This window comes from Delphinapterus leucas, chromosome 15 (genome assembly GCF_059928025.1).
Source record: "Delphinapterus leucas isolate spDelLeu-1000000601 "Yukka" chromosome 15, BTC_Dleu_Yukka2, whole genome shotgun sequence".
Taxonomy (NCBI): domain Eukaryota; kingdom Metazoa; phylum Chordata; class Mammalia; order Artiodactyla; family Monodontidae; genus Delphinapterus; species Delphinapterus leucas.
This window is the reverse complement of record NC_143143.1, coordinates 14,365,879-14,386,214: the sequence shown is the minus strand read 5'-3', so window position 1 is coordinate 14,386,214 and position 20,336 is coordinate 14,365,879. Positions and strand designations below refer to the sequence as shown.

The 20,336-nt window shown below is 40.4% G+C and overlaps 1 protein-coding gene and 1 non-coding gene across 6 annotated transcripts in view; one reads left to right on the top strand and one right to left on the bottom strand.

Annotated features, from left to right (window-relative positions):
- LOC111182070 (S-adenosyl-L-methionine-dependent tRNA 4-demethylwyosine synthase TYW1) overlaps nt 1-20,336 on the top strand; it is a 276,237-nt gene that overhangs the window by 94,307 nt on the left and 161,594 nt on the right. For all 5 annotated transcript variants that reach the window (XR_016387776.1, XM_022588137.2, XM_089895820.1 and 2 more), the window contains 2 exons: nt 9,449-9,566; nt 14,029-14,081. Coding sequence is in view for 4 of the 5 variants with exons in the window: in XM_022588137.2 (XP_022443845.2) it covers nt 9,449-9,566; nt 14,029-14,081 (171 nt within the window). In the remaining variant the exon portion in view is untranslated. The remainder of the gene's footprint in view (nt 1-9,448; nt 9,567-14,028; nt 14,082-20,336) is intronic.
- TRNAD-GUC (transfer RNA aspartic acid (anticodon GUC)) lies at nt 2,630-2,701 on the bottom strand. Its single transcript has one exon. It is a non-coding gene; the product is annotated as a tRNA-Asp (tRNA).

Sequence of the window (20,336 nt, the reverse complement as noted above, 5' to 3'; positions counted from 1 at the left end):
TATTATATCTGTAAAACATGAAGACCTTCTAATTTTACTCTGGGTAGACTCATACCATAGCAAATGGTAATTTAAGGAAACAAATTTAACGATTATTTATTTAATTTTTACTAGTTAAAATTAAAAATTTTTTTCACTATAGGGACCTCCCTGGTGGTTCAGTGGTTAAGACTCTGTGCTTCCACTGCAGGGGGCGTGGGTTTGGTCCCTGGTCAGGGAACTAAGATCCCACAAGCTGAGTGGCTCAGCCAAAAGAAATTAAATTAAAAAAAATTTTTTTCACTATAAATTAACATACTTGTAATAATGAAAATTTGGAAAATAGAGAAAGGGCAAAAACCTACCAGTAATTCCATCTCCTCATAAAAAATCACTATTAATAAATAAATATTGGAATATTTATTTAAATTTTATCTCATATGCACCTAAATTTCTATTTTTTAAAAAATTAATTAATTTATGGCTGCATTGGGTCTTCGTTGCTGTGTGCAGGCTTTCTCTAGTTTCAGAGAGCACGGGCTACTCTTTGTTGTGGTGTGCGGTCTTCTCATTGCGGTGGCTTCTCTTGTTGTGGAGCAGGGGCTCTAGGTGTATGGACTTCAGTAGTTGTGGCACGCGGGCTCAGTAGTTGTGGCTCACTGGCTCTGGAGTGCAGGCTGAGTCGTTGTGGTGCACGGGCTTAGTTGCTTTGTGGCATGTGGGATCCTACTGGACCAGGGCTCAAACCCGTGTCCCCTGCATTGGCAGGCAGATTCCTAACCACTGCGCCACCAAGGAAGTCCCTAAATCTCTATTTTATTATAAAAATATTTATCATATTCTTCAGTCTTTATAACCTTATTTTAAAAATCTTTATTTTTATTTTATTTCTAAAGTAATAAATACTGGTATAGTCTATGTTACAACAAGGATTACTTTTGGGAAATATTGTAAAAGCTGCTTTATTTTGAGTTTTACTGTCCTTTTTCAACCTGCATGGGAGGGAGACCCCTTCCCCTGTCTTGGGATGAAAACTCTGGTGGACTCCATGACTTTTCTGGTCATTTTTGGTCATAAAGTATGACAGGCACTTTAAGGTACAAAGTCTTAATTTGGCGGTAGAATGTCCAGTCCTATGTAATACTAAGTAATACTAAATAAACGCAGTCCAAGTTTCCAGTTTAATTCAGAGTGAAACTTCTCCCCTCCTTATTGTCTGCTCTCTGGCCTATTTGCTAGTAGCTATTTTATAATATCTCCTTAGGGTTTGGGGCATGGATGGGGGAAGCAGGAGATAAAGAGAAGTGGGGAAGTTCTTGCTTGGCACTGTCACAAGGGGACTTTGTGCTCTCTCGTTGTCAGGTGTTTAAACTTGGCTCTTCTTCCAGGCAGCGTGTTTAGCGCTCCTTTGGAGACGTTGTCCGTGGCTGTCTCCACACCTGGCGCCTTGCACTGAGCACGTGTACTCTGAGAAGTGTGCTTCCGATGGTCCTCACTCCTTCCTCGGGGCCCTGTACCTCTGGTTTCCCCTCTTTTGAGGTCTTTCGTCTGTTCTCTCTGGTTGCCCAGTGGGTCAGGATCGAAGATCTCCCCCACCCCTACCCCGCTCCCAAGGGAATGCTCCTGAGTTCTTTATTCTGGGAGCACAGGCTGGTTCCTCTCCAGCAACAGTGCTCACTTGCTAAAGCAACTAGTCGGGCCTTCTGCTCTCTGGATTTCCCGGGCAGGAGTCATTCACCAGTCTGAGTGCAGAGGATACATAGCGGCTTCTTTGAGGTTCCTGGGGTTTGAGGTGAGAACACAGCCCTCCACCCCCAAACATCTCTTCATTTGAGGCAGATGAAGGAGCTCAAAATACCTTTCTAATATTCTCTGAAGAAATCCTCAAAACTCCTCTCTTGTTATCTCCGTACTCTCTACCCTTTCATATCCTTGATGTCAGGGAGGCACTTTTCAAGTTCTTAAACTTGTTCTCAGATATTTCCTTTGAAAATTTAATTTTTTTTTTTTCCCCAATTTATCTTTTGGCCGTGCTGCATGGCATGTGGGATCTTAGTTCCCCGACCAGGGATCGAACCCATGTCCCCTGCATTGGAAGCGCAGAGTCTTAACCACTGGACCACCAGGGAAGTCCCATCCTTTGAAAATTTTTATAACTTGATCTGACCCTCTCTTTGGAGTTTCATTTAATTTAATACTCTGTTTACATATGTTTAAAAAACTCAAAGAATACAGTCCCCTGTCCCTATTTTTCTTAAATGTACTTTTCACAGGTCACTGCAGTTTACACTTTGACACTATTCTTCCAGGTATTTTACTGCCTTTACAAACACACCTGCATTTTGGTATAACTTCGTTTTTTGGGCTACACAGAATAATTTTGTACTCCAAGTCTACAGACTACTTTTTTCCATTTAACATGACAGGTTTCCAGTTCTGTGATAGAGATCTGCCTAATTAATTTTAATGTTTATGTAGTAGTCCACAGTTATGTCCCATAGTTATTTGACTCTTGTTGATTAACATTTAGGTGTTTCCTGATTTCTATAATGAGCACTCTCTTTTTTTTAAAAAAAAACCTATTTTAATTCCTAAATTGTACTTTTTTTTTTTCTTTTTTCTTTTGGTTGTGCCATGTGGCTTGTGGGAGTTCCCTGACCAGGGATTGAACCTGGGCCACAGCAATGACAGCGCTGAATCCTAACCACTGGGCCACCAGGGAACTCCCTATAATGAACACTCTTGCTCTTATATTTTTCATGACTGATAAACTTATCTTGAGTAAATTTGTAAAATTGAAATTTCTGGATCAAAGAGAATTTTATAATTTTGATGATATTTCTAAATTGCCCTGTAAAAAGCTGAAAACATTTTTATTTCTTCTTACTGCATGAGAGAGATGAGAATTCCTGTTTCTCTAAACCCTTGCCAACCCCCAGGTGTTCTCAATCTTTTAAATCTTACCAACCTGAAAGGTGAAAAATAATAACCTTAAAAAATAATAATTTGCATTTCTTTAATTTTGAGTGAGATTGAATGTATTTTTTTCCTGTGAAGCATCTCTTTCTGTCTACCTGGAGTTAGACAGACTACAAAGTCTGAGGGCACAGTTCCTGAGACTGCTTTCACTTCTGACACCAACTGCAAGTTTGGGGGGGTCCTAAAAACCTCCCTCAGATTCAGTCATTTGCTAGAAAGACTCACAGAACTCCCTGAAAGCTGTCACCCTCATGATTACGGTTCATTGCTAGGAAGGGGTACAGAAAAAGCAGCCAAAGGAGGAGATGCATAGAGCAGAGTCTGGAAAGCATTCATTCATTGTCCTCAGGATGTGCTACCCTCTCAGCACGGATGCGTGACATGACACGTGGAGCATCGCCAACCTGGGAAGCTCACCTGAGCTTCGGTGTCCAGAGTTTTTATGGGGGCTTCATTATGTAGGCATACCTGATTGATTGATTGCTCATGGGGTTGAATCCAGCCTACAGCATAGTACCCCCAAAATTTGGCGTGAGTCACCCTAATAGCATAAACTGTCAAGTGCCTCTGAAGGGCCCACCATGAATAAAGATACTCCCAACACTCAGGAAGTTCCAGGGGGTTAGAGGTTACTTTCCAGGAACTGGGGAGAGGCCAGACTTCTCTTTGGGCAAGGCCACATTCTTTACTACACACTGTCCTATGCCCGTTCTTATATTGGGATATTTGGTTCCTTTTGTAGAGATCATAACCCAAAAATACTCTATGAGTGTAAAACTAAACTATAGAATCCAAAATTATTTTCCAAATTTAAAATTATGATTGTTCCTGTCGCAGCATTTTGTTACTTATTTCCTAATACTTTGTCTGTGCGTTGGTGTTGTCGCTGTCACTTTTAGTAGCTTTTGTATTTTAGAAGCCCTGGCAGAGGAGCTGTTAAGAATGACAAGTTTGTGGGAGGTAGGTTCAGGGCCTGGGCCAGCCAGTTTGTAACTTGGCGCTCTTAGGGCAAAGCTTAATCTTCTCTGGCCTTAATCCCCGTGTCTGAGAAACGTGGACCATAACCTCTGCCTTCCTCACAGCATTGTTGAGAGTCAGATAAGAACTGTGCATGAAAATGCATTATAGTCTCTGAGAGCCTGAGAGATTAAAATGAGAAGTAAATATGCTTAGACATTTTAAATTTGCTTATGCATTCTGCTAGAGTTGGTCGTTTAGTCTGTTTTCAGGTTTTCTGCTGTTGTAATTAGCACTGGTCTGAGACCTTTTTTACTTAAAAGAGAGTGTTGATACTTTCTTGGTTTATATTTTCCCCAAGTTGAGATACTGGGTCAAAGCAAATATATAATTGTATGACTCTTAATAAAAATCTGAGTGATTTTAAAAGGTTAAACTGTCTTGAAATGGGATAGATTTCAGTGCATGAGATGCCTGATTTAGGTAGATTTCTGGATCTTCCAAGTTAAGAGAAGATATTTATAGCTTTATTTGTAGTGGGTGAAGAGTTTGGGACAATTTTTTTTTCCAACTTCATTGAGGTATGATTGACAAATAAAATTTTATGTACTTGGGTTGTACAATGTGATTTTTTTTTAGGGTGTATAATGTGACGTTTGATATGTGTGTACAATGCTTAACCACAGCCCACACATCCCCACTTCATATTGCTAACATTGTGTGTGTGTGTGTGTGTGTGTGTGTGTGCGCGTGCGTGCTGAGAACACACAAGATGTACTTTCAGCAAATTTCACAGGTACTGTAAAAGTTTGGAATACTTTGTGGGTCCATTTTTTTCCTTTGCTTTTTCCTCTTATGTCCATTAGAGGGCACTGGAGAAAAAGCACTAAGGAAAAATTTGGATGTCCATGTAAATTATTTTTTGAAGTGAAATGATTTTGGACTTTATGAACTTTAAGCAGCTGGCTTATGATATTTCAGATTTCTCATAGAAATCACTCATAAAATCATCAGATCTAGGGGAAAAAAATATATATATTTCCAACTTCAGTGCAGCATGAAAATAACCGCCCCGTTTTTTGCTCTTCATTATTTTTAGGTTACAGCAGGGTTTGCACATGTGTCCTGTGTGTTCATTTGATATTGGAGACAGTATACTAAAATTCAGTGATGGATGTTATTACTGCTTGGCTGTTCTTTTTTGTGTCTCCGGGGAGCATTTTCTTTGGGGTCCATCCACGCAGATTCCTGAGCTGCTTTCTGCCTGTTCATCATTCTGCATCACATTAATTGCCTTAGTTGTTACTGCAGAGGAAGCAGTATGCTCCAATACCTAAAAGCATCAGCTGTAGAGTTGGGCCAGAGCACTCCTACTGTAAGACCTCTTTTGAATAATATTCACTAACTTTCATGTGTCACAGTATCTCAGCTTGTGTGTCTGGGCAAGTTATTTCACTCTGTGTGCTAGAGTGGGAGACGATAACAATAACTGCTTTATAAAGTTGTTTTGAAGATGCAATAAGTTAATCCATCTAAAGCCTTTATTTTATTGCCTGCCACATAGTATGTCCTTGATAACTAATAAACGATTATTGTCTAAGGAGATATCTTCAAATGGGATACGTTTGGTCTGACTAGAACACCACCATGGTTTCTACCCCCCTCCCTCTGCAGCAAGGCAGTAATTCTAGGGCCAAAGAGAATTTGAAGGGTGGGAGTGAGAACTGAGAACAAGAGAGCTAGAGTTTGAAACGTTGCACATGCCATGTGCCGAGGGGATGGGGTGTTAGGGGAATATGGCAAGGTTGGGGAACTCTCTAAGCAGTTTGGTATGTTAAGTGTGGAGTGCGGTGGGGATGTGTGGAGAGGTGAGATAGAGTAGGAAGGCAGGGGCAGGATCCTGGAGGCCTTTTCATCCTCTGTCAGGAGAGTGTGAGCTTTGCCCTAAAGGCAGTGGGAAGCAATGTGAATTGATTGAATAGGATGAGTGGGCTGGAGGTGTGGGGAGACAGAGCTCCAGGGTAGGTTCAGACGATTAGGAGCAATCAAGTACACTAGATAATCTCATTCAGTCCTCACAAAGACCCTGGTATTGTACTGTCACCTCCACTTTATCATTTTACAGGGCAGGACACAAGCTTAGAGAAGCAAAGCAATTTGTCCAGAGTCGGATGGGGTGGGACCAAGCCCAGGCTCCATCTCTTTGTCTCACTCCCCTTTGCTGCCTCCCCAGAAGGGAAGCTGAGGAGTTTGGTTAGAGAACAAGGAGTCAGGAAGAGCCTGCCAAGGCTTAGGTTGTTTATTTTCTGTTTCTCTCGTGTTGTGCTTCTAAATGTAAAGCAGATTGCTACTTGTTTTCTTCCTGCAGTAAATAAATGTTGCTAAAATACTCCCCACAGCATGTTCTGGTTAAGCAGACGAACAGTGGTATCAGTATCATTAGTTTTGGAAATAAAGGCGGATGCTTGGTAATTACTCACCAGAGAAACATTTCAGTCTACAAAAGGAGCTCAGTGTGTCCAGTTCTGATTATAAGGCTGCATAGTACTGCAGTGTAACAACATGGAGCTGGTTCTCCTTTCATAATTATTTTTAAGGCTTTAAGTGTTAAATTCACCCTCAAATGTAAGGTGACGTCTCTTCAACCCCAAGGTTGGCACTTAACCAACTAGGTAGAAGTTTTACCTTAAAGTCTTTAACAAATCCCCTTTTGTCTTGTTTTTATCCTAGGCAATATTGGGGTGGTACTGTGGTTTCTGGGATGAAGGTGTGAAAATGAATTAGGTAATATTGTATAATATATTTTTCTTTCTTTCTTTTTTTTTAAGAGAATTGGTACCACTTTTTGGCTCCCATTACTACAGCAGATTCATATATTTCCGTCTATTTATAAAGAACTTTTCACTTATTTATAGTCATTTTCCTGAGTGCCTAGGAAGTGAGCTTATAATCAGTTTTCCATTTTGCGTATCAGAAAATAGCAGCTTGGAGAGGGCATGCATTTTCTTTCAAGACAAGTGTGATGGGTTTGGGAGTTGGGGAGGGGTGGAAGGTTGGAGACAGGGCTATTGCAGCTGTCCCTTAGGTGAAACCAAGGCTGGGGGCAAAAGCAGTGGCATTGTGGTTGGAGAGAACCCATACGTTGAGAATTAAAAGTTTAGAACTTGGTCACGCGTTGCCCAGTGGGTGTGCAGGAGAGGAAGGAATCCAGATTGACCAGTTCTGGGATCTTCATTTATTTCTGCTTAGACTATGTAACGGCTATAAAAAAATAAATAAAAATATACGGGTCCTATGTCAGTTGTTATGTTGTTATATTCTGGGCAAACGGGAAAATGTCTGCAGATAGGAGATTAGAATTAGAATTTGAATGGGGCTTTGCACTTCCTTGGAGAGTGCTGTGAACCATTGTATTTCTTTTCAGAAATGGAGTTACTGCTGCATATGCAAGATACGACTAAACTGTCATAGAGGGAAAGAACGATAAAATTTTGCCCTGAATACCCAAGACCTTTAATCATAGCCGCTGCTCTCTTTCCATGTGAATTATGTGTCCAGACGATTGAATCTGGAGTAGCTGCACTCACATTTTATAATAGATAATTTCTCTAGTGTTGGGACATCGACAGTGTTCCATGGCCATTCTTTTTTTTTTAAAAATAAATTTATTTATTTATTTTTGGCTGTGTTGGGTCTTTGTTGTGGTGCATGGGCTTCTCATTGCGGTACGCGGGCTTCTCACTGTTGTGGCCTCTCCTGTTGCGGAGCACAGGCTCCGGACGTGCAGGCTCAGCGGCCATGGCTCATGGGCCCAGCCGCTCCATGGCATGTGGGATCTTCCTGGACCGGGGCACGAACCCATGTCCCCTGTATCGGCAGGCGGACTCTCAACCACTGCGCCACCAGGGAAGCCCTTGAGGGCAGATATTGCCACCTGCTATCAATTCTTGCATGATTAGTAGGGAATTACAGTAACTTGCTTTGGAATTACTTCAGAGACATTTAAATGCTCTCAAGGTCAAGGTTAGTTCACTTTGCTCCACCACAAGACTTCCTTGGAACTCAAGCTCACATCTTTGCTTTTAGGTCTGAAATAGACTTAAAAAAATAAAAAAAAGAACAAGCCATAGGATTCTTTTTTTTCTTTCTTTCTTTTTAAAAAATATTTATTTATTTATTTGGTTGCACTGGGTCTTAGTTGCGGCAGGCGGGCTCCTTAGTTGCAGCATGCGAACTCTTAGTTGCGGCATGCATGTGGGATATAGTTCCCTGACCAGGGATTGAACCCAGTTCCCCTGCATTGGGAGCATGGAGTCTTATCCACTGTGCCACCAGGGAAGTCCCTAGTGGGACAGCAAATCCCTTTTCACCTCCTGCCCAGGTTCAAACATGGATCATCCTCCTTTTTCTGTGTTAGTTTGACACAGACCCGAGACATCATGTCATCTGTGAGGTGTTGTCACTTTTAGGTAGAAAGGGCGTTGTTTTGAGTCTGCTCATTGATTCACTGGGGTCTAGACACTGAAAATGGACAGGCACTGAGGGTAGTTTAGGGCTCGGTGGTAGGGCTCCTGCTCAGGTGACTTATTTTGGTTCTGCAGCTCTTAGTAAGATCTGATGAATGTCTCCTCTGAAGTGTAACACAGACTTTGTGGGTTGTCTCAAAATGATTAATTAGCACTTTAACCGTCTTCCAAAAAGGTATCGAGATAACTTTAAAATATATATACATGTAATGAGATTTAAAAAGAGAGGAAGAAATCAATGTAAACGGTGAATGGGGGTCATCTTGTAATATGACGTCACTGACAGAATATAAGACAAGGATGATGCAAGGCCTGATACAGTGATCAGAGTTGTGCTGTGAATTTTCTAGTGGCCAAAGTCAAAAGGAAACACAGTTTTATATTATCCTTCAGATTTATTTCTATCACTGAAGACAAATTTTCACCATGGGATCTTCTGTAAGAAGCCTTTGGGGCTGCAGGTGGAGGTGGTGGAGTGACTTGGGTTCTGAGCAGGTGGCTGGGCAGCTCAGAGCAATTTTTTGACTTGTTTTTGGGGTTTGCAGATGTTATAACCAGCACTACTATAATTTAGTGAAGTCCTATTATGTATCAGGCATTGTGTCAGGTAATTTTGTTTCATTTAATCTTCAACACAGTTCTGCTCCATAGATACTCCTTTTCTCTCTTTTCAGGTGAGGAAATTGAAATTTAGAGAAATAACTTGCTGAAATTGGGCAGCTGTCTGTGCTCAGATTGTGAAAACTATTTGACATCTAGATAAGTGGATTATTGATTTATGTTTTGTGGATGTATGTGTTTGAATATGGGGAAAAAAAAAAAAAGCCCCTGGTGTGTCTTTAGCTCAGTGTGTGACTGGAAATGTGATCACTTGGAAGAGATCAGGTTTATGGGCTGTGTGGTTCGTGATGAACCCTTTTATCCATGCTACGTGTGTATGATTGTCGTGCTGTTATTTCCCTTGCCCATTACCAATTCTGGGTTTCATTCTTTTCATTTTAATACAGAGAGAAAAGGAGCAGCAGGAAGGGGAAACTAGTTTGATCAGGAGCACAGTGAAGAATGAAGCCGGTGAAAGAAGAGCTATGATAACTCCTGCTCTCCGAGAAGCCCTTACTAAACAAGGTGAAAGTCCTCAAGAACTGTTATAATTCTACACTCTTAAGCATTCTAAAAGAGGAAACATAAAATAGGGATTGCCAAGAGGAACGAAGATAAGGAAGTCCCGCTATAGTTGGCTCAGCTGCTGTGTGGTCGTGGCAGGTGTAGCTGTTTAAGGAGTCACGGTCTTGTTTCTGTGGATCACTTGTGTGTTGGCTGCCTGGACCAGCAAGGGTTCTTCTTCGCTTGGTTTATTGGGATGGTACTTTACCATCATTGAGGCTCAGGTATGCAGATGGAAGGTGCAGTCATTGGCTTCTTTACACGTCACTGTTTATTAAGGGGAAATTATTAAACCTCATATGATATTAGGCTGGGTTAATGAGAAGTGTTTTATGTAGAAGTATATCTGGATTTCTGTGGTCCTACCTTATGAAGAAGGCTGCGATTGAATGAACGAATGATATTGGTTTCCTGTAGAAGAAAGAGTAATAAACTGGGGGTGAGTAGACCGACTTCCTTCCCTCCCTCCCTCTTTCTATAATTATTGAGATCCTTTTATGTGACAGTTCCGGCAATGCAGAGGAACTTAAGATACTTGACATATCTCCTTCAAGGAGCTCTCAACTTATTAGAGGAGACAGACAAAAATATACAGATTTTTTTACATAGAAATATATATGCCTTTTTTTTTTTTTTTTTTTTGCGGTACGCGGGCCTCTCACCATTGTGGCCTCTCCCGTTGTGGAGCACAGGCTCCGGACGCGCAGGCTCAGTGGCCATGGCTCACGGGCCCAGCCACTCTGCGGCATGTGGGATCTTCCCGGACCGGGGCACGAACCCGTGTCCCCTGCATCGGCAGGAGGACGCTCAACCACTGCGCCACCAGGGAAGCCCTATATGCCTTTTCATTCGAGTAGAATAAAGTGATTTTTTTTTACGTCAAATCATATTTAATACTTCTGATTACTGTTCAGTTTGTCAGTATTGATACAAAATTAAGTCTCATTCATATAGGAATAAAGTGATTTTTATAATAGGTTTAAATCTGTCATCTTGCTGTTTGTTTTCTACTTGTCTCATGTGTTCTTTGATTTCCTTTCTCTTGTTTTACTGCCTTCTTTTAGATTGTTTTTTAAATAATATGATTCTGTTTTACATCCTTTGTTAGCTTATTAGCTATAGCACTGTTTGTTCCTTAGTGGTTGCTTGAGGTTTTATACTATACTGTATCACAGTATATCATCACGTGGTGTTATACCACTTCATGTAAAGTGGAAGAACCTTCAGTACTTCTGTTTTTGCCCTCCTCAACCTCTATGCCATTGTTTTCATACATTTTACTTCTACACATGTTTTAAGCCCTGTACTGCATTGCTGTTCTTTTGGTTTAAACAATTATCTATTACAGATTTAAATAATTAGGAAAAAATTTTATATATTGACTCATGTAGTTACTACTTTTGGTACTTTTCATTCCTCTGTGTGAATCCGTGTTGTCTGATGGCCTTTTCCTTCTGCCTGAAGGACTCCTTTTTGCATTTCTTGTAGTGTGGCTTTGTTGGTGATGAATTTTTTCAGCTTTTGTATATCTGAAAAAGGCTTTCTTTTGCCTTCATTTTTGAAGGACTTTTTTTGTTATTTAATTTTTGAAGGATGAAGGATATTTTTTGATGTGTCTAGAATTGGCAGTTTTTTTCTTTTTTGCACTTTAAGGGTGTTATTCCACTGTCTGCTGGATCACGGTGCTTCTCATGAGGGCTCTGCAGTCATCTTTTGTTCGTTCCTTTCAAATGTAATGTTTTTTACCCCCTGATTTTCTTCTGACAACTGATTTTGAATGATTTTAATTATAATATGTCTCAATGTAGTTTTCTTCATGCTTCTTGGGATTTGTTGAGCTTCTTGGTTCTGTGGATGTATAGTTTTAATCAAATTTGGACAAATTTTGGACATTATTTCTTCAAATATTTTTCTGCCACCCCCTCTCTTTCTTCTTTTTGGGGACTCCAATTACATGTATAATAGGCCACGTGAATTTGACCCATAGCTCTCAGATGTGCTTTTCATATTTTAAAATTATTTTTTCTGTCCTGCTTTACATGACTGGATAGTTTCTATTGCTGTCTTCAAGTTTAACTCAGTAATCATTTCGTCTCTAAGTTGAATCTTCTAGTAATTCTATCCAGCGTATTTTTCCAGCTTAGATGTAGCTTTCATCTCTACAAGTTCGGTTTAGGTCTTTTTCTATCTTCCATGTCTCTACTTAACTTTCAGAGCTTATGGAATACAATTATAACTTTTAATGTCCTTATCTGCTAACATCTGTGTCATTTCTGGGTCAGTTTTGGCTGCTGGATTATCCTCTCCATTATTGATCATGTTTTCCTATCTTTTTTGCATGCTTGGTAATCTTTGATTGGATGCCAGCTCTAATTTTATGTTTTTGGGTCCTGGATATTTTTGAATTCCTATAAACATTCTTGAGCTTTGTTCTGGGATGAAGATAAGTTACTTGGAAACAGCTTGAGCCTTTTCATCTTGCTTTTATGATTTGTTGGGTGAGACCAGAGCTGGCTCACTATACAGCTAATTTTTTCCCCCACCATTGAGGCAAAACACTTCTGTGTACTCTGCCCAGTGCCTTGGAATCTTGAGGTTTTCTGTCTGACTGGTAGGAACAGGCACAGTTCCCAGCTGGCTGTGAGTACCAGGCATGCCTTTAATCTTTTCAGATGGTTCTTTCCCATTATTGGGTAGTTTTTCTCTCACGCATGCACTAAGCAGTACTCAAGCAAGTACTTACAGGAATCCTCCGCAGACCCTTGAGTTCAATCTCTGTGTAGCTTTTGTCTCTCCAGTACTCAGTCTTGCAAACTTTAGCCACAGGGGTTCCCCTCTCTACTTCCGTGTCCTCAACTTGGGGAGAATACTGAGCTCTGCTTGTGTCGTCTCTCCCTGCTGCACAGCCTGGCAACTTTCAAGGCAGTAAGCTTGGGTAATGGTAGGGCTCAGCCTTGTTTGTTTCCCATCTCTCTTGGATCATCTTCCTTTGTTGCCTGATGTTTTGTATTCTGAAAACTGTGGTTTCATGTATTTTGTCCAGCTTTTGGTATTTCAGGTGGGAGAGTAAATCCTCTGTTACTCCGTCTTGGTTTCAGGCAGAATCCTGCACTGCAATGTTAGTAACTGCGTTGTGTGTATTGTGGTCAGCTACAGGGCTCTCCATCCTATACTGTGCAGTCTTTTCATACCTACCTAAATGCAGAATTTTGTAGAATCCTATGTATCTTGGGAGAGAAAGATATAAAGAACTAATGTAATACAGTGTGATTTCTATGATAGTGGTATGAGCAACATATAATGTAGGAGTCCAAAAGAACTAGAATTTTCTCTGGGGATCTTTTAAATGCTTATTCTGTATCTGAGATTAGCTGATCAGTTGGACTCGGTTCCATCTTCAAGTAGATACGCAGTGCTTTATTTATATGTGAGATGTTTACATAAATGTGGAAGAGGATAGAAGACAAAGCTCTGTAATGTTGCCACTAGAGACTTGTAATCCAAATTGACTTTGTTCCATTAATCATCACCCTATGAATATGGATGTTTAACCAGCCACTGATCCACTTATGCCATCATCCAGACTGTATTTCTCCATTTACCTCGTTTATCTGCAAGTCAAGAGTCTTTTTGTGCAAGAGACTCATGATAATTGTGGCTATTACTTGAAGCCTCATGAGAAACTTTATTAAATGTTTTCTGAAATCAGAATTTTCTACTCGTTTGCTCTACTAGTTTGTTAAAATAAGGAAATGTGATTGCTTTGGCATGGCTTTTCCATGCTTTTTGTGTCTTACGTGGGTCAAAATATTCAAATAGGTTGTGGAGCGGTGCTGAGAATTTATGTCAGGTTCCTAGAATTTGATTTTTCCCACTTTTGGGGGCAATATTTATTTTAATCTCCTGTTGCCCATCTGATTCTTTATTTATTTTTGAAGATTATTGATGACAGTTCCCCAGTCGTTCATTGTACTGAAATATACTGTTAGTTGTTTTTGCTGTATGGTCCAGTGCATGGTTCATTTTCGTAAGTGTTTCTTGGGTCTTTGAAAAACATGTGCATCCTGTAGTTGTTGAGTGCAGTGCTCTCTATGTCCTTGATTGAGTTTACTGTGTTGCTTCAGATCTTAGAGCTCTATTGAGTTTTAATCTATGAGATCTGTTATATACTGAGAGATCTTAAAATATCTCCCTGTGATTTTGGATTAGCTTATTGTTTCTTTATGTATTTTGAGTCCGTGTTATTAGATGCATACATGTTTTAAATTGTATTATCATCCTGGTGAATTAAACCTTAGTGGCAATGGATTGTTGTCTATCATTATTTAAACAAAGAAAAATGACTTTGCTACAGTTTTATAATCACTTTTTGATATGAGGTTTTGAATCAGTTCAACTTTGTGTTCCCTGTTTTTTCATTCAGGTTATCAGTTGATTGGGAGCCACTCTGGGGTGAAGCTTTGCAGGTGGACAAAGGTATTTGCTTTTATTCAAATATTATTTCTGTGTTATGCAACTTTTATATGGCTACTATATGCAACAAATTTTACCATTTTAAAGGTATAATTTACATTTAATAAAATGTAATGATTTTGAATGAATTAGTTAAGAGTTTAGCTTTTTTCTTTAACCTTTTGGTCACGACGCATGGCATGTGGGATCTCAGTTCCCCGACCAGGGATCAAACCCGTGGCCCTTGCATTGGAAGCGTGGAGTCTTAACCACTGGAATGCCAGGGAAGTCCAAGTTCAGCATATTTTGATGGATGTAAAAACCCTTATCCACCACCTGAATTAAGCTATAGACTACTTTCCTCATGCCGATAAATTCACTTATGCCCATTTCTGGTCAATACCCCCTCCTCCACAGCCAGGCAACAGTTGTTCTCGTTGCTATCACTGTAGTTTAGTTTTGCCTGTTGTAGAATTTCACATGAATAGGACCATATAATGTGTAGCTTTTTGCAAGTCGCTTCTTAAAGTCAACATAAGGTTTCAGAGATTTATCCACGTGTAATGTGTATCAGTAGTTCATTCCTTTTTATTGGTGAGTACTATTCAGTAGCATGAGCATACCACAGTTTTCAATCTGTTGATAGCTATTTGAGTTGTTCTCAGTTTTTGGCTATTATGAATAAAACGGCTATGAATGTGTTTGTACAGAGGTTTTTTTGGTGAACATATGTTTCGATTTCATTTGGGTACATACCTAGGAGTGGAATTGTTAAGTCGTAGGGCAGGTATATATTTAACTTTATAAGAAACTCCCCGTCTGTTTTCAATGTGGTCATACTATTTTATACTTGCATCAGCAATTTATGAAAGTTGCTACATATTCTCATCATCATGTGGGATTACACATCTTTTTCCTGATGAGTGTGAAGTGGTACCATTTTGGTTTTAATTTACATTTTGCTGATGACTATCGATGATGAGGAGCACCTTTTCATGTGCATATTGGCCTTTCATAGTTGTGAAGTGTCTGTTCAGATATTTTACCCAAGTTGAGTTGTCTGACTTTGTATTATTGACTTGTAGGAGTTCTCTATATATTGTGGATATGAGTGTTTTGCCTGATGTTCAGTATGATTATTTTCTCCTAGTCTGTGGCTTCCTTTTTCATTTTCCTAGTGGTATCTTTTATTTTTTTTTTTTAATTAATTAACTCACTCATTTATTTTTGGCTGCGTTGGGTCTTCATTGCTGCGTGCGGGCTTTCTCTAGTGGCAGCAAGCAGGGGCTACTCTTCATTGCGGTGCACAGGCTTCTCATTGCGGTGGCTTCTCTTGTTGCAGAGCACAGGTTCTAGGCACAAAGGCTTCAGTAGTTGTGGTTTGCGGGCTCTAGGGTGCAGGCTCAGTAGTTGTGGTGCACGGGCTCAGTTGCTCCGCGGCATGTGGGATCTTCCCAATCCAGGGATCAAACCCATGTCCCCTGCATTGGCAGGCGGACTCTTAACCACTGTGCCACCAGGGAAGCCCCCCTGCCCATTCTTTAATCAGGTTGGTTGGTTGTTTGTTGTTATTAAGTTGTATGTGTTTTTATGTATTTTGGATATTAACCCCTTATTGGATATATTGTTTGCAAATATCTTCTCCCATTTAGTAGGCTGCCTCTTTTGTTGTTGATAGCTTCCTTCACTGTGCAAAAGATTTTTAGTTTGATATAGTCCCATTTGTTTATTTTTGCTTTTGTTTCCCTTGCCTTAGGAGACAGATCCAAAAAATATTGCTAAGATTGATGTTAAAGAGCGTGCCACCTATGTTTTCTTCTAGGAGTTTTATGGTTTCAGACCTTACATTTAAGTCTTTGATCCATTTTGAGTTTATTTTTGTATATGGTGAGAGAAAATAGTTCATTTTGATTCTTTTGCATGTAGCTGTCCAGTAATCCCAACATCATTTACTGAAGAGGCCGTCTTTTTCCCATTGTGTATTCTTGCCTCCTTCGTAGATTAGTTGACCGTGTAAGTGTAGGTTTATTTCTGGGTTCTCTATTCTGTTCCTTTGATCTATGTGGGTAGATTGGAAACAGAACTGGTAGTAAGAGTGGTTGAGGGAAGTGAGGTGGACCTCTGGTGACACTTTCAGAGTAAGATTTAAAGATGACAGGCAACCCCAAAATAAACAAGTTCAATTTCAAATAATTATTGCAAGATAGACTTCTCATCATTGTGCTATAAAAATTAATACATAAAATGACCACACTAACTTTATAAACAACTTTGATTAGTGAGAATCCTGCATTTCATATGTCTGTTAACTTAATATTTGGTTCGAAGTCTACCAAAAGCATCTCAAATCTCTTCTGTAATGTATTCATAGGTGACACCTACGAATATAACATGGGATACAGGTATTGTGTTGGTGACTTAAATACTAGAAACAGCATTGTTCTCTGTGACATGGTTTTTCAAAATGCTGAAATGTCTTATAAAAGCTTTGCATCAAAGAAAGTGTTTTCTTTCCTCATTTTACATAATAGCTTCATTCCTGGAAAATTCAGTGTATGGTAAAATGTGCAGAAAATACTTCATTGGTAAAATGAAGTTGGAATCTAAGCTTGGATGATTATAATAGGTTTTTCACAAGTATGGAGGTCTGGTGAGTCATTTGAAAGGAAGTGGATTAAAGGACACTTTTTGTGTGTGTGTTTGTGTGTGTGTTTGTGTGTGTGTGTGACTATCTTAAGCATTGCAGGAGATGTGAAACACTTGACCCCTCCCTTACTTTTTGCTAGTAGGGCCTCCCAATCATTTTGATAACAAAAGTATTTCCACAAATTTCCAAAATACCCCCCGGGGTAGTGTTGGCTTCATTGAGAACCTCTGCCCCAATCCATTTTCATTGCCACCCTCGAAGTTCAGGTTGTCCTCTTGAACGTTGCAACTAGCTTTTTTCCCTCTACTTCTGGCTTCCAGCGAATGCGCTCCCCCCCCTCAATTTACCTGACGTTAACCAGGTTAATCTCAAGTTCAGTTCTCATTTAGCCATTCTGTTTTCAGAGCCTATGGTGGCTCTTCGTTACTTCTTACTCAGTATATCAATTTGGATGTGTAATAGGCATCTTGAACTTAATGTGTCAGAAACGGAATTCCTGATTCCTCTCCTAAATCTGTTCCCCTCAGTCTTCACTCCAGCAGTTTATGGCAATGCTATCCTTTCAGTTGCTCAGGCCAAAAACCTGGGAGTCATTTATACTCTTCTGTTGTTTTTTTGTTTGTTTGTTTTTTTACCCTCTCACATCTATTCTGTGAGCAAATCTTTCAAAATATATCCAGAATGCAACTACTTACTTTTCACCTCTTGTACTCTTATACCTTGGTCCAAGTCACTGTCATATATCCCTTTTATTATTTAAGTCATCTCCTGCCTGCTTTTCCTGGTTCCATTCTTGTCATCTCCACTGTTTGTTCCCTATACAGCAGCCAGATGTCTCACTCTTTCACTCAGAACCTCCAGGGGTTCCCATCTCACTCAGTCTGGTCTGCCATGCTCTGGTCCAGCCTTACTAGCCTTCGTGCTGTTTCCTGAATACACTGAACTCAGATTCCTCTCTGGCTTTCTGGTCTCTGTCTGCTCACTTAGATCTCTGCTCAGTGAGCCTCTATCAGAGAGGCTCTCCCTTGACCGCCTGATATAAAATAACAACCTTCCCTCCTATCCCCTTAAACTGCTTGGAATTTCTCCATAGCAACTATTACCACTTAATAGATTATATCTTGTTTATTGTCTGTCTCCTCCCTTCCCTTTTCAGGTCCTCCCCAACCTAAGAGTCTTTGTTTTTCTTTCCAATACCAAAAACAGAGCCTGGCATGTAGTAAACATTTGTCAGATGAATTATATAAAGCCCTGAACCTGAGGAAGACCCTACTTAGTGTAGTTCTGATCTACTTGTTCAGTTTTATTTTCTGTTTTAACCTTCATACCTCATGTGCTGCTTCTCTTCCCCGCTCTGATCTCACCTGACTGAATCCTACCCACGTGTACCAGTCAGGAAAACAGAAACCATCCTGGGTACTTTAGCAAGAACAGATTTAATAAAGTAAATTAACTGACTGCTTACAAAGCCACTGAAAGGCCTGGGGTAGTGAAGGTCAGAGAGAACTGCTTGCTTTGAGAAAGTCGAAAAGTGCTGGACTCAGAGGACACTGCTGGAAGTGACCTGAGATGCTGGCAACATTAAAGCAAATATTTCCCAGGAGCTTGCTTGGAAGCTGCTGCAGACTCAGTGTTTGTTGTATGCCCTTGTGTCTGCCAGCTGCTGCCGGGGAGGAATAATGGTTTCTCCTTTCTTGCCATCTAAATCTTGCATAAATGCCTCTTCTTGGTGGAGTCTAAATCAGAACCCCTTGGGCAAGGGAATCTGAGAAATACGGTGTTAGGGCTCCTTACCCCCTGCTTAGAAGCGCAGGCACAGGACTCAGTATTAACAGCATGGTCTATCTCTTTGGATACTCAGCATCTGTACACACCCTTCTACCTGTATGTATGTTTTCAATCCATAATATAAATAAAACATTTGCTTGTGCCTAACCTGTTGCAACTGTTATTCATGCAAGGAAGGATGTACTCACCCTCTCCTTTCACTCTCTTTTGAGATCCTCTAACCTAAGGATGACATTATAAGGTTAACCACCACTGACCCATCTTATATAAACAGTTGGAGGGGAGGAGAAACAATTATATATATCCAAACAAGGAAGATAATGTGTATATTTATAACTCTGCTCATATTCACACTTGGTCACCTGGTCATGGTTGGTATTTATACCTTCCTTCTTCCACGGGGCAGGCCATGTTCCTCTGTGCTCTATCAGTAATGCTTCCTTATCAGGTGTGTGATTCTGTCAATGAAGAGTTTGAGCCGGTACTGGCCCCTTCTGCAAGCTTTTCTGAAGTTCTACTACTGTAAATGAGAATACTAAAGAGATGTTCCAGAGATCCCCTTGGTTCTTGACAAAATTTGTTTCTATGGCATGAGATGCTCAAAGGAGCCAGGGGCTAATGTTAACTGTGGAGAGTCTGCTCTTTCAGGCTACAAGCCAACAAGTCACCTGGCAGAGTTTCATAGATGTTGGTGGAGGACCCAGGACTCCTGGGTCAAAGACAAAGCACAGCAGGCAGATTGAGATTCATGTCCAGTTGGGGAGACAGATTTCTGCTGCTTCCTGCTCCTTTGTCTTTCCTCAATCCTCCTCCTGTTTGTACTTTATTAACAGTTTGTTTAACCAGTTTAGAATTTATTTTGCTCTGTTGTATGAAATAAATAACTAAATCAGGGGTTAGCAAACCTTTTCTTAAAGGGCCAGATGGTGACTTTATAAGGTTTGTGGGTCATACGATCTCATTGCAACTTTTCACCTCTGCCATTGTAGCCCCAAAGCAGCTATAGACGTAAGTAAACAGATATGGGTGACAGTATTCCAGCAGAGCTTTACTTATAGTAAACAGGCAATAGCCTGGCTTTGGCCCATGGGCTGCAGTTTATTGACCTCTGCATTGAACTCTCCATCCCCTGTCAAAAATGGAAGAGTCTGAAACTTTACCCTACTTGCAGGCTAGCAAGTTAGCCTGCCACAGGTTCATGGATGCTGGCAGAAGGCAAGTACAGTTTATTACTCATAATAATAGCAGTAGCCAGAATATTATCATTTGCTCTGGTTCCTGAGCCCCAGTTCCCATAAAGCAGCACTAGGAAGGCCAGGTGTAACACCTGCACATACATTGTAGGAGAGGAGCCCCAGGCTTAGGGAACATCAATCTTTTATAATTGGCAGTAATCCTGCCTGACCTTTGCCCTAGAGGGACACATCTTCATTTATACTGAGCAGTAAACATACCCATCATTTGCCCCAGAGGGAGACACTGTATCTTCCAAGGCTATTCACCATGTAAAAGTTTTTGAAAAGGTAGTCTAGAATAAGGGCAGTCAGGGCCTCTGCTTGCAGGACATTCAGAGAAAGACCCATGGAGCATTGTCTCCCAACACCCCACCTCCATCCCCACCAGGTTGATGTACACAGAGCCTATCTAGCAGTGGTATCTTGCATTCATTCAGTGTGTATCTACTGGGCTACAGTTGTATTTTCGAGGTTGTATTGCTCTTATTTGCCTCGAGGATAAGAATTCATGAATTAATGAGTCTGAGGTTATTTATAATCTTTTTCTCCTAGGTTCATAACATGAAAACTTGGTTCTAAGCATGTATTGCTCTCATGTGTTTTCTTTTT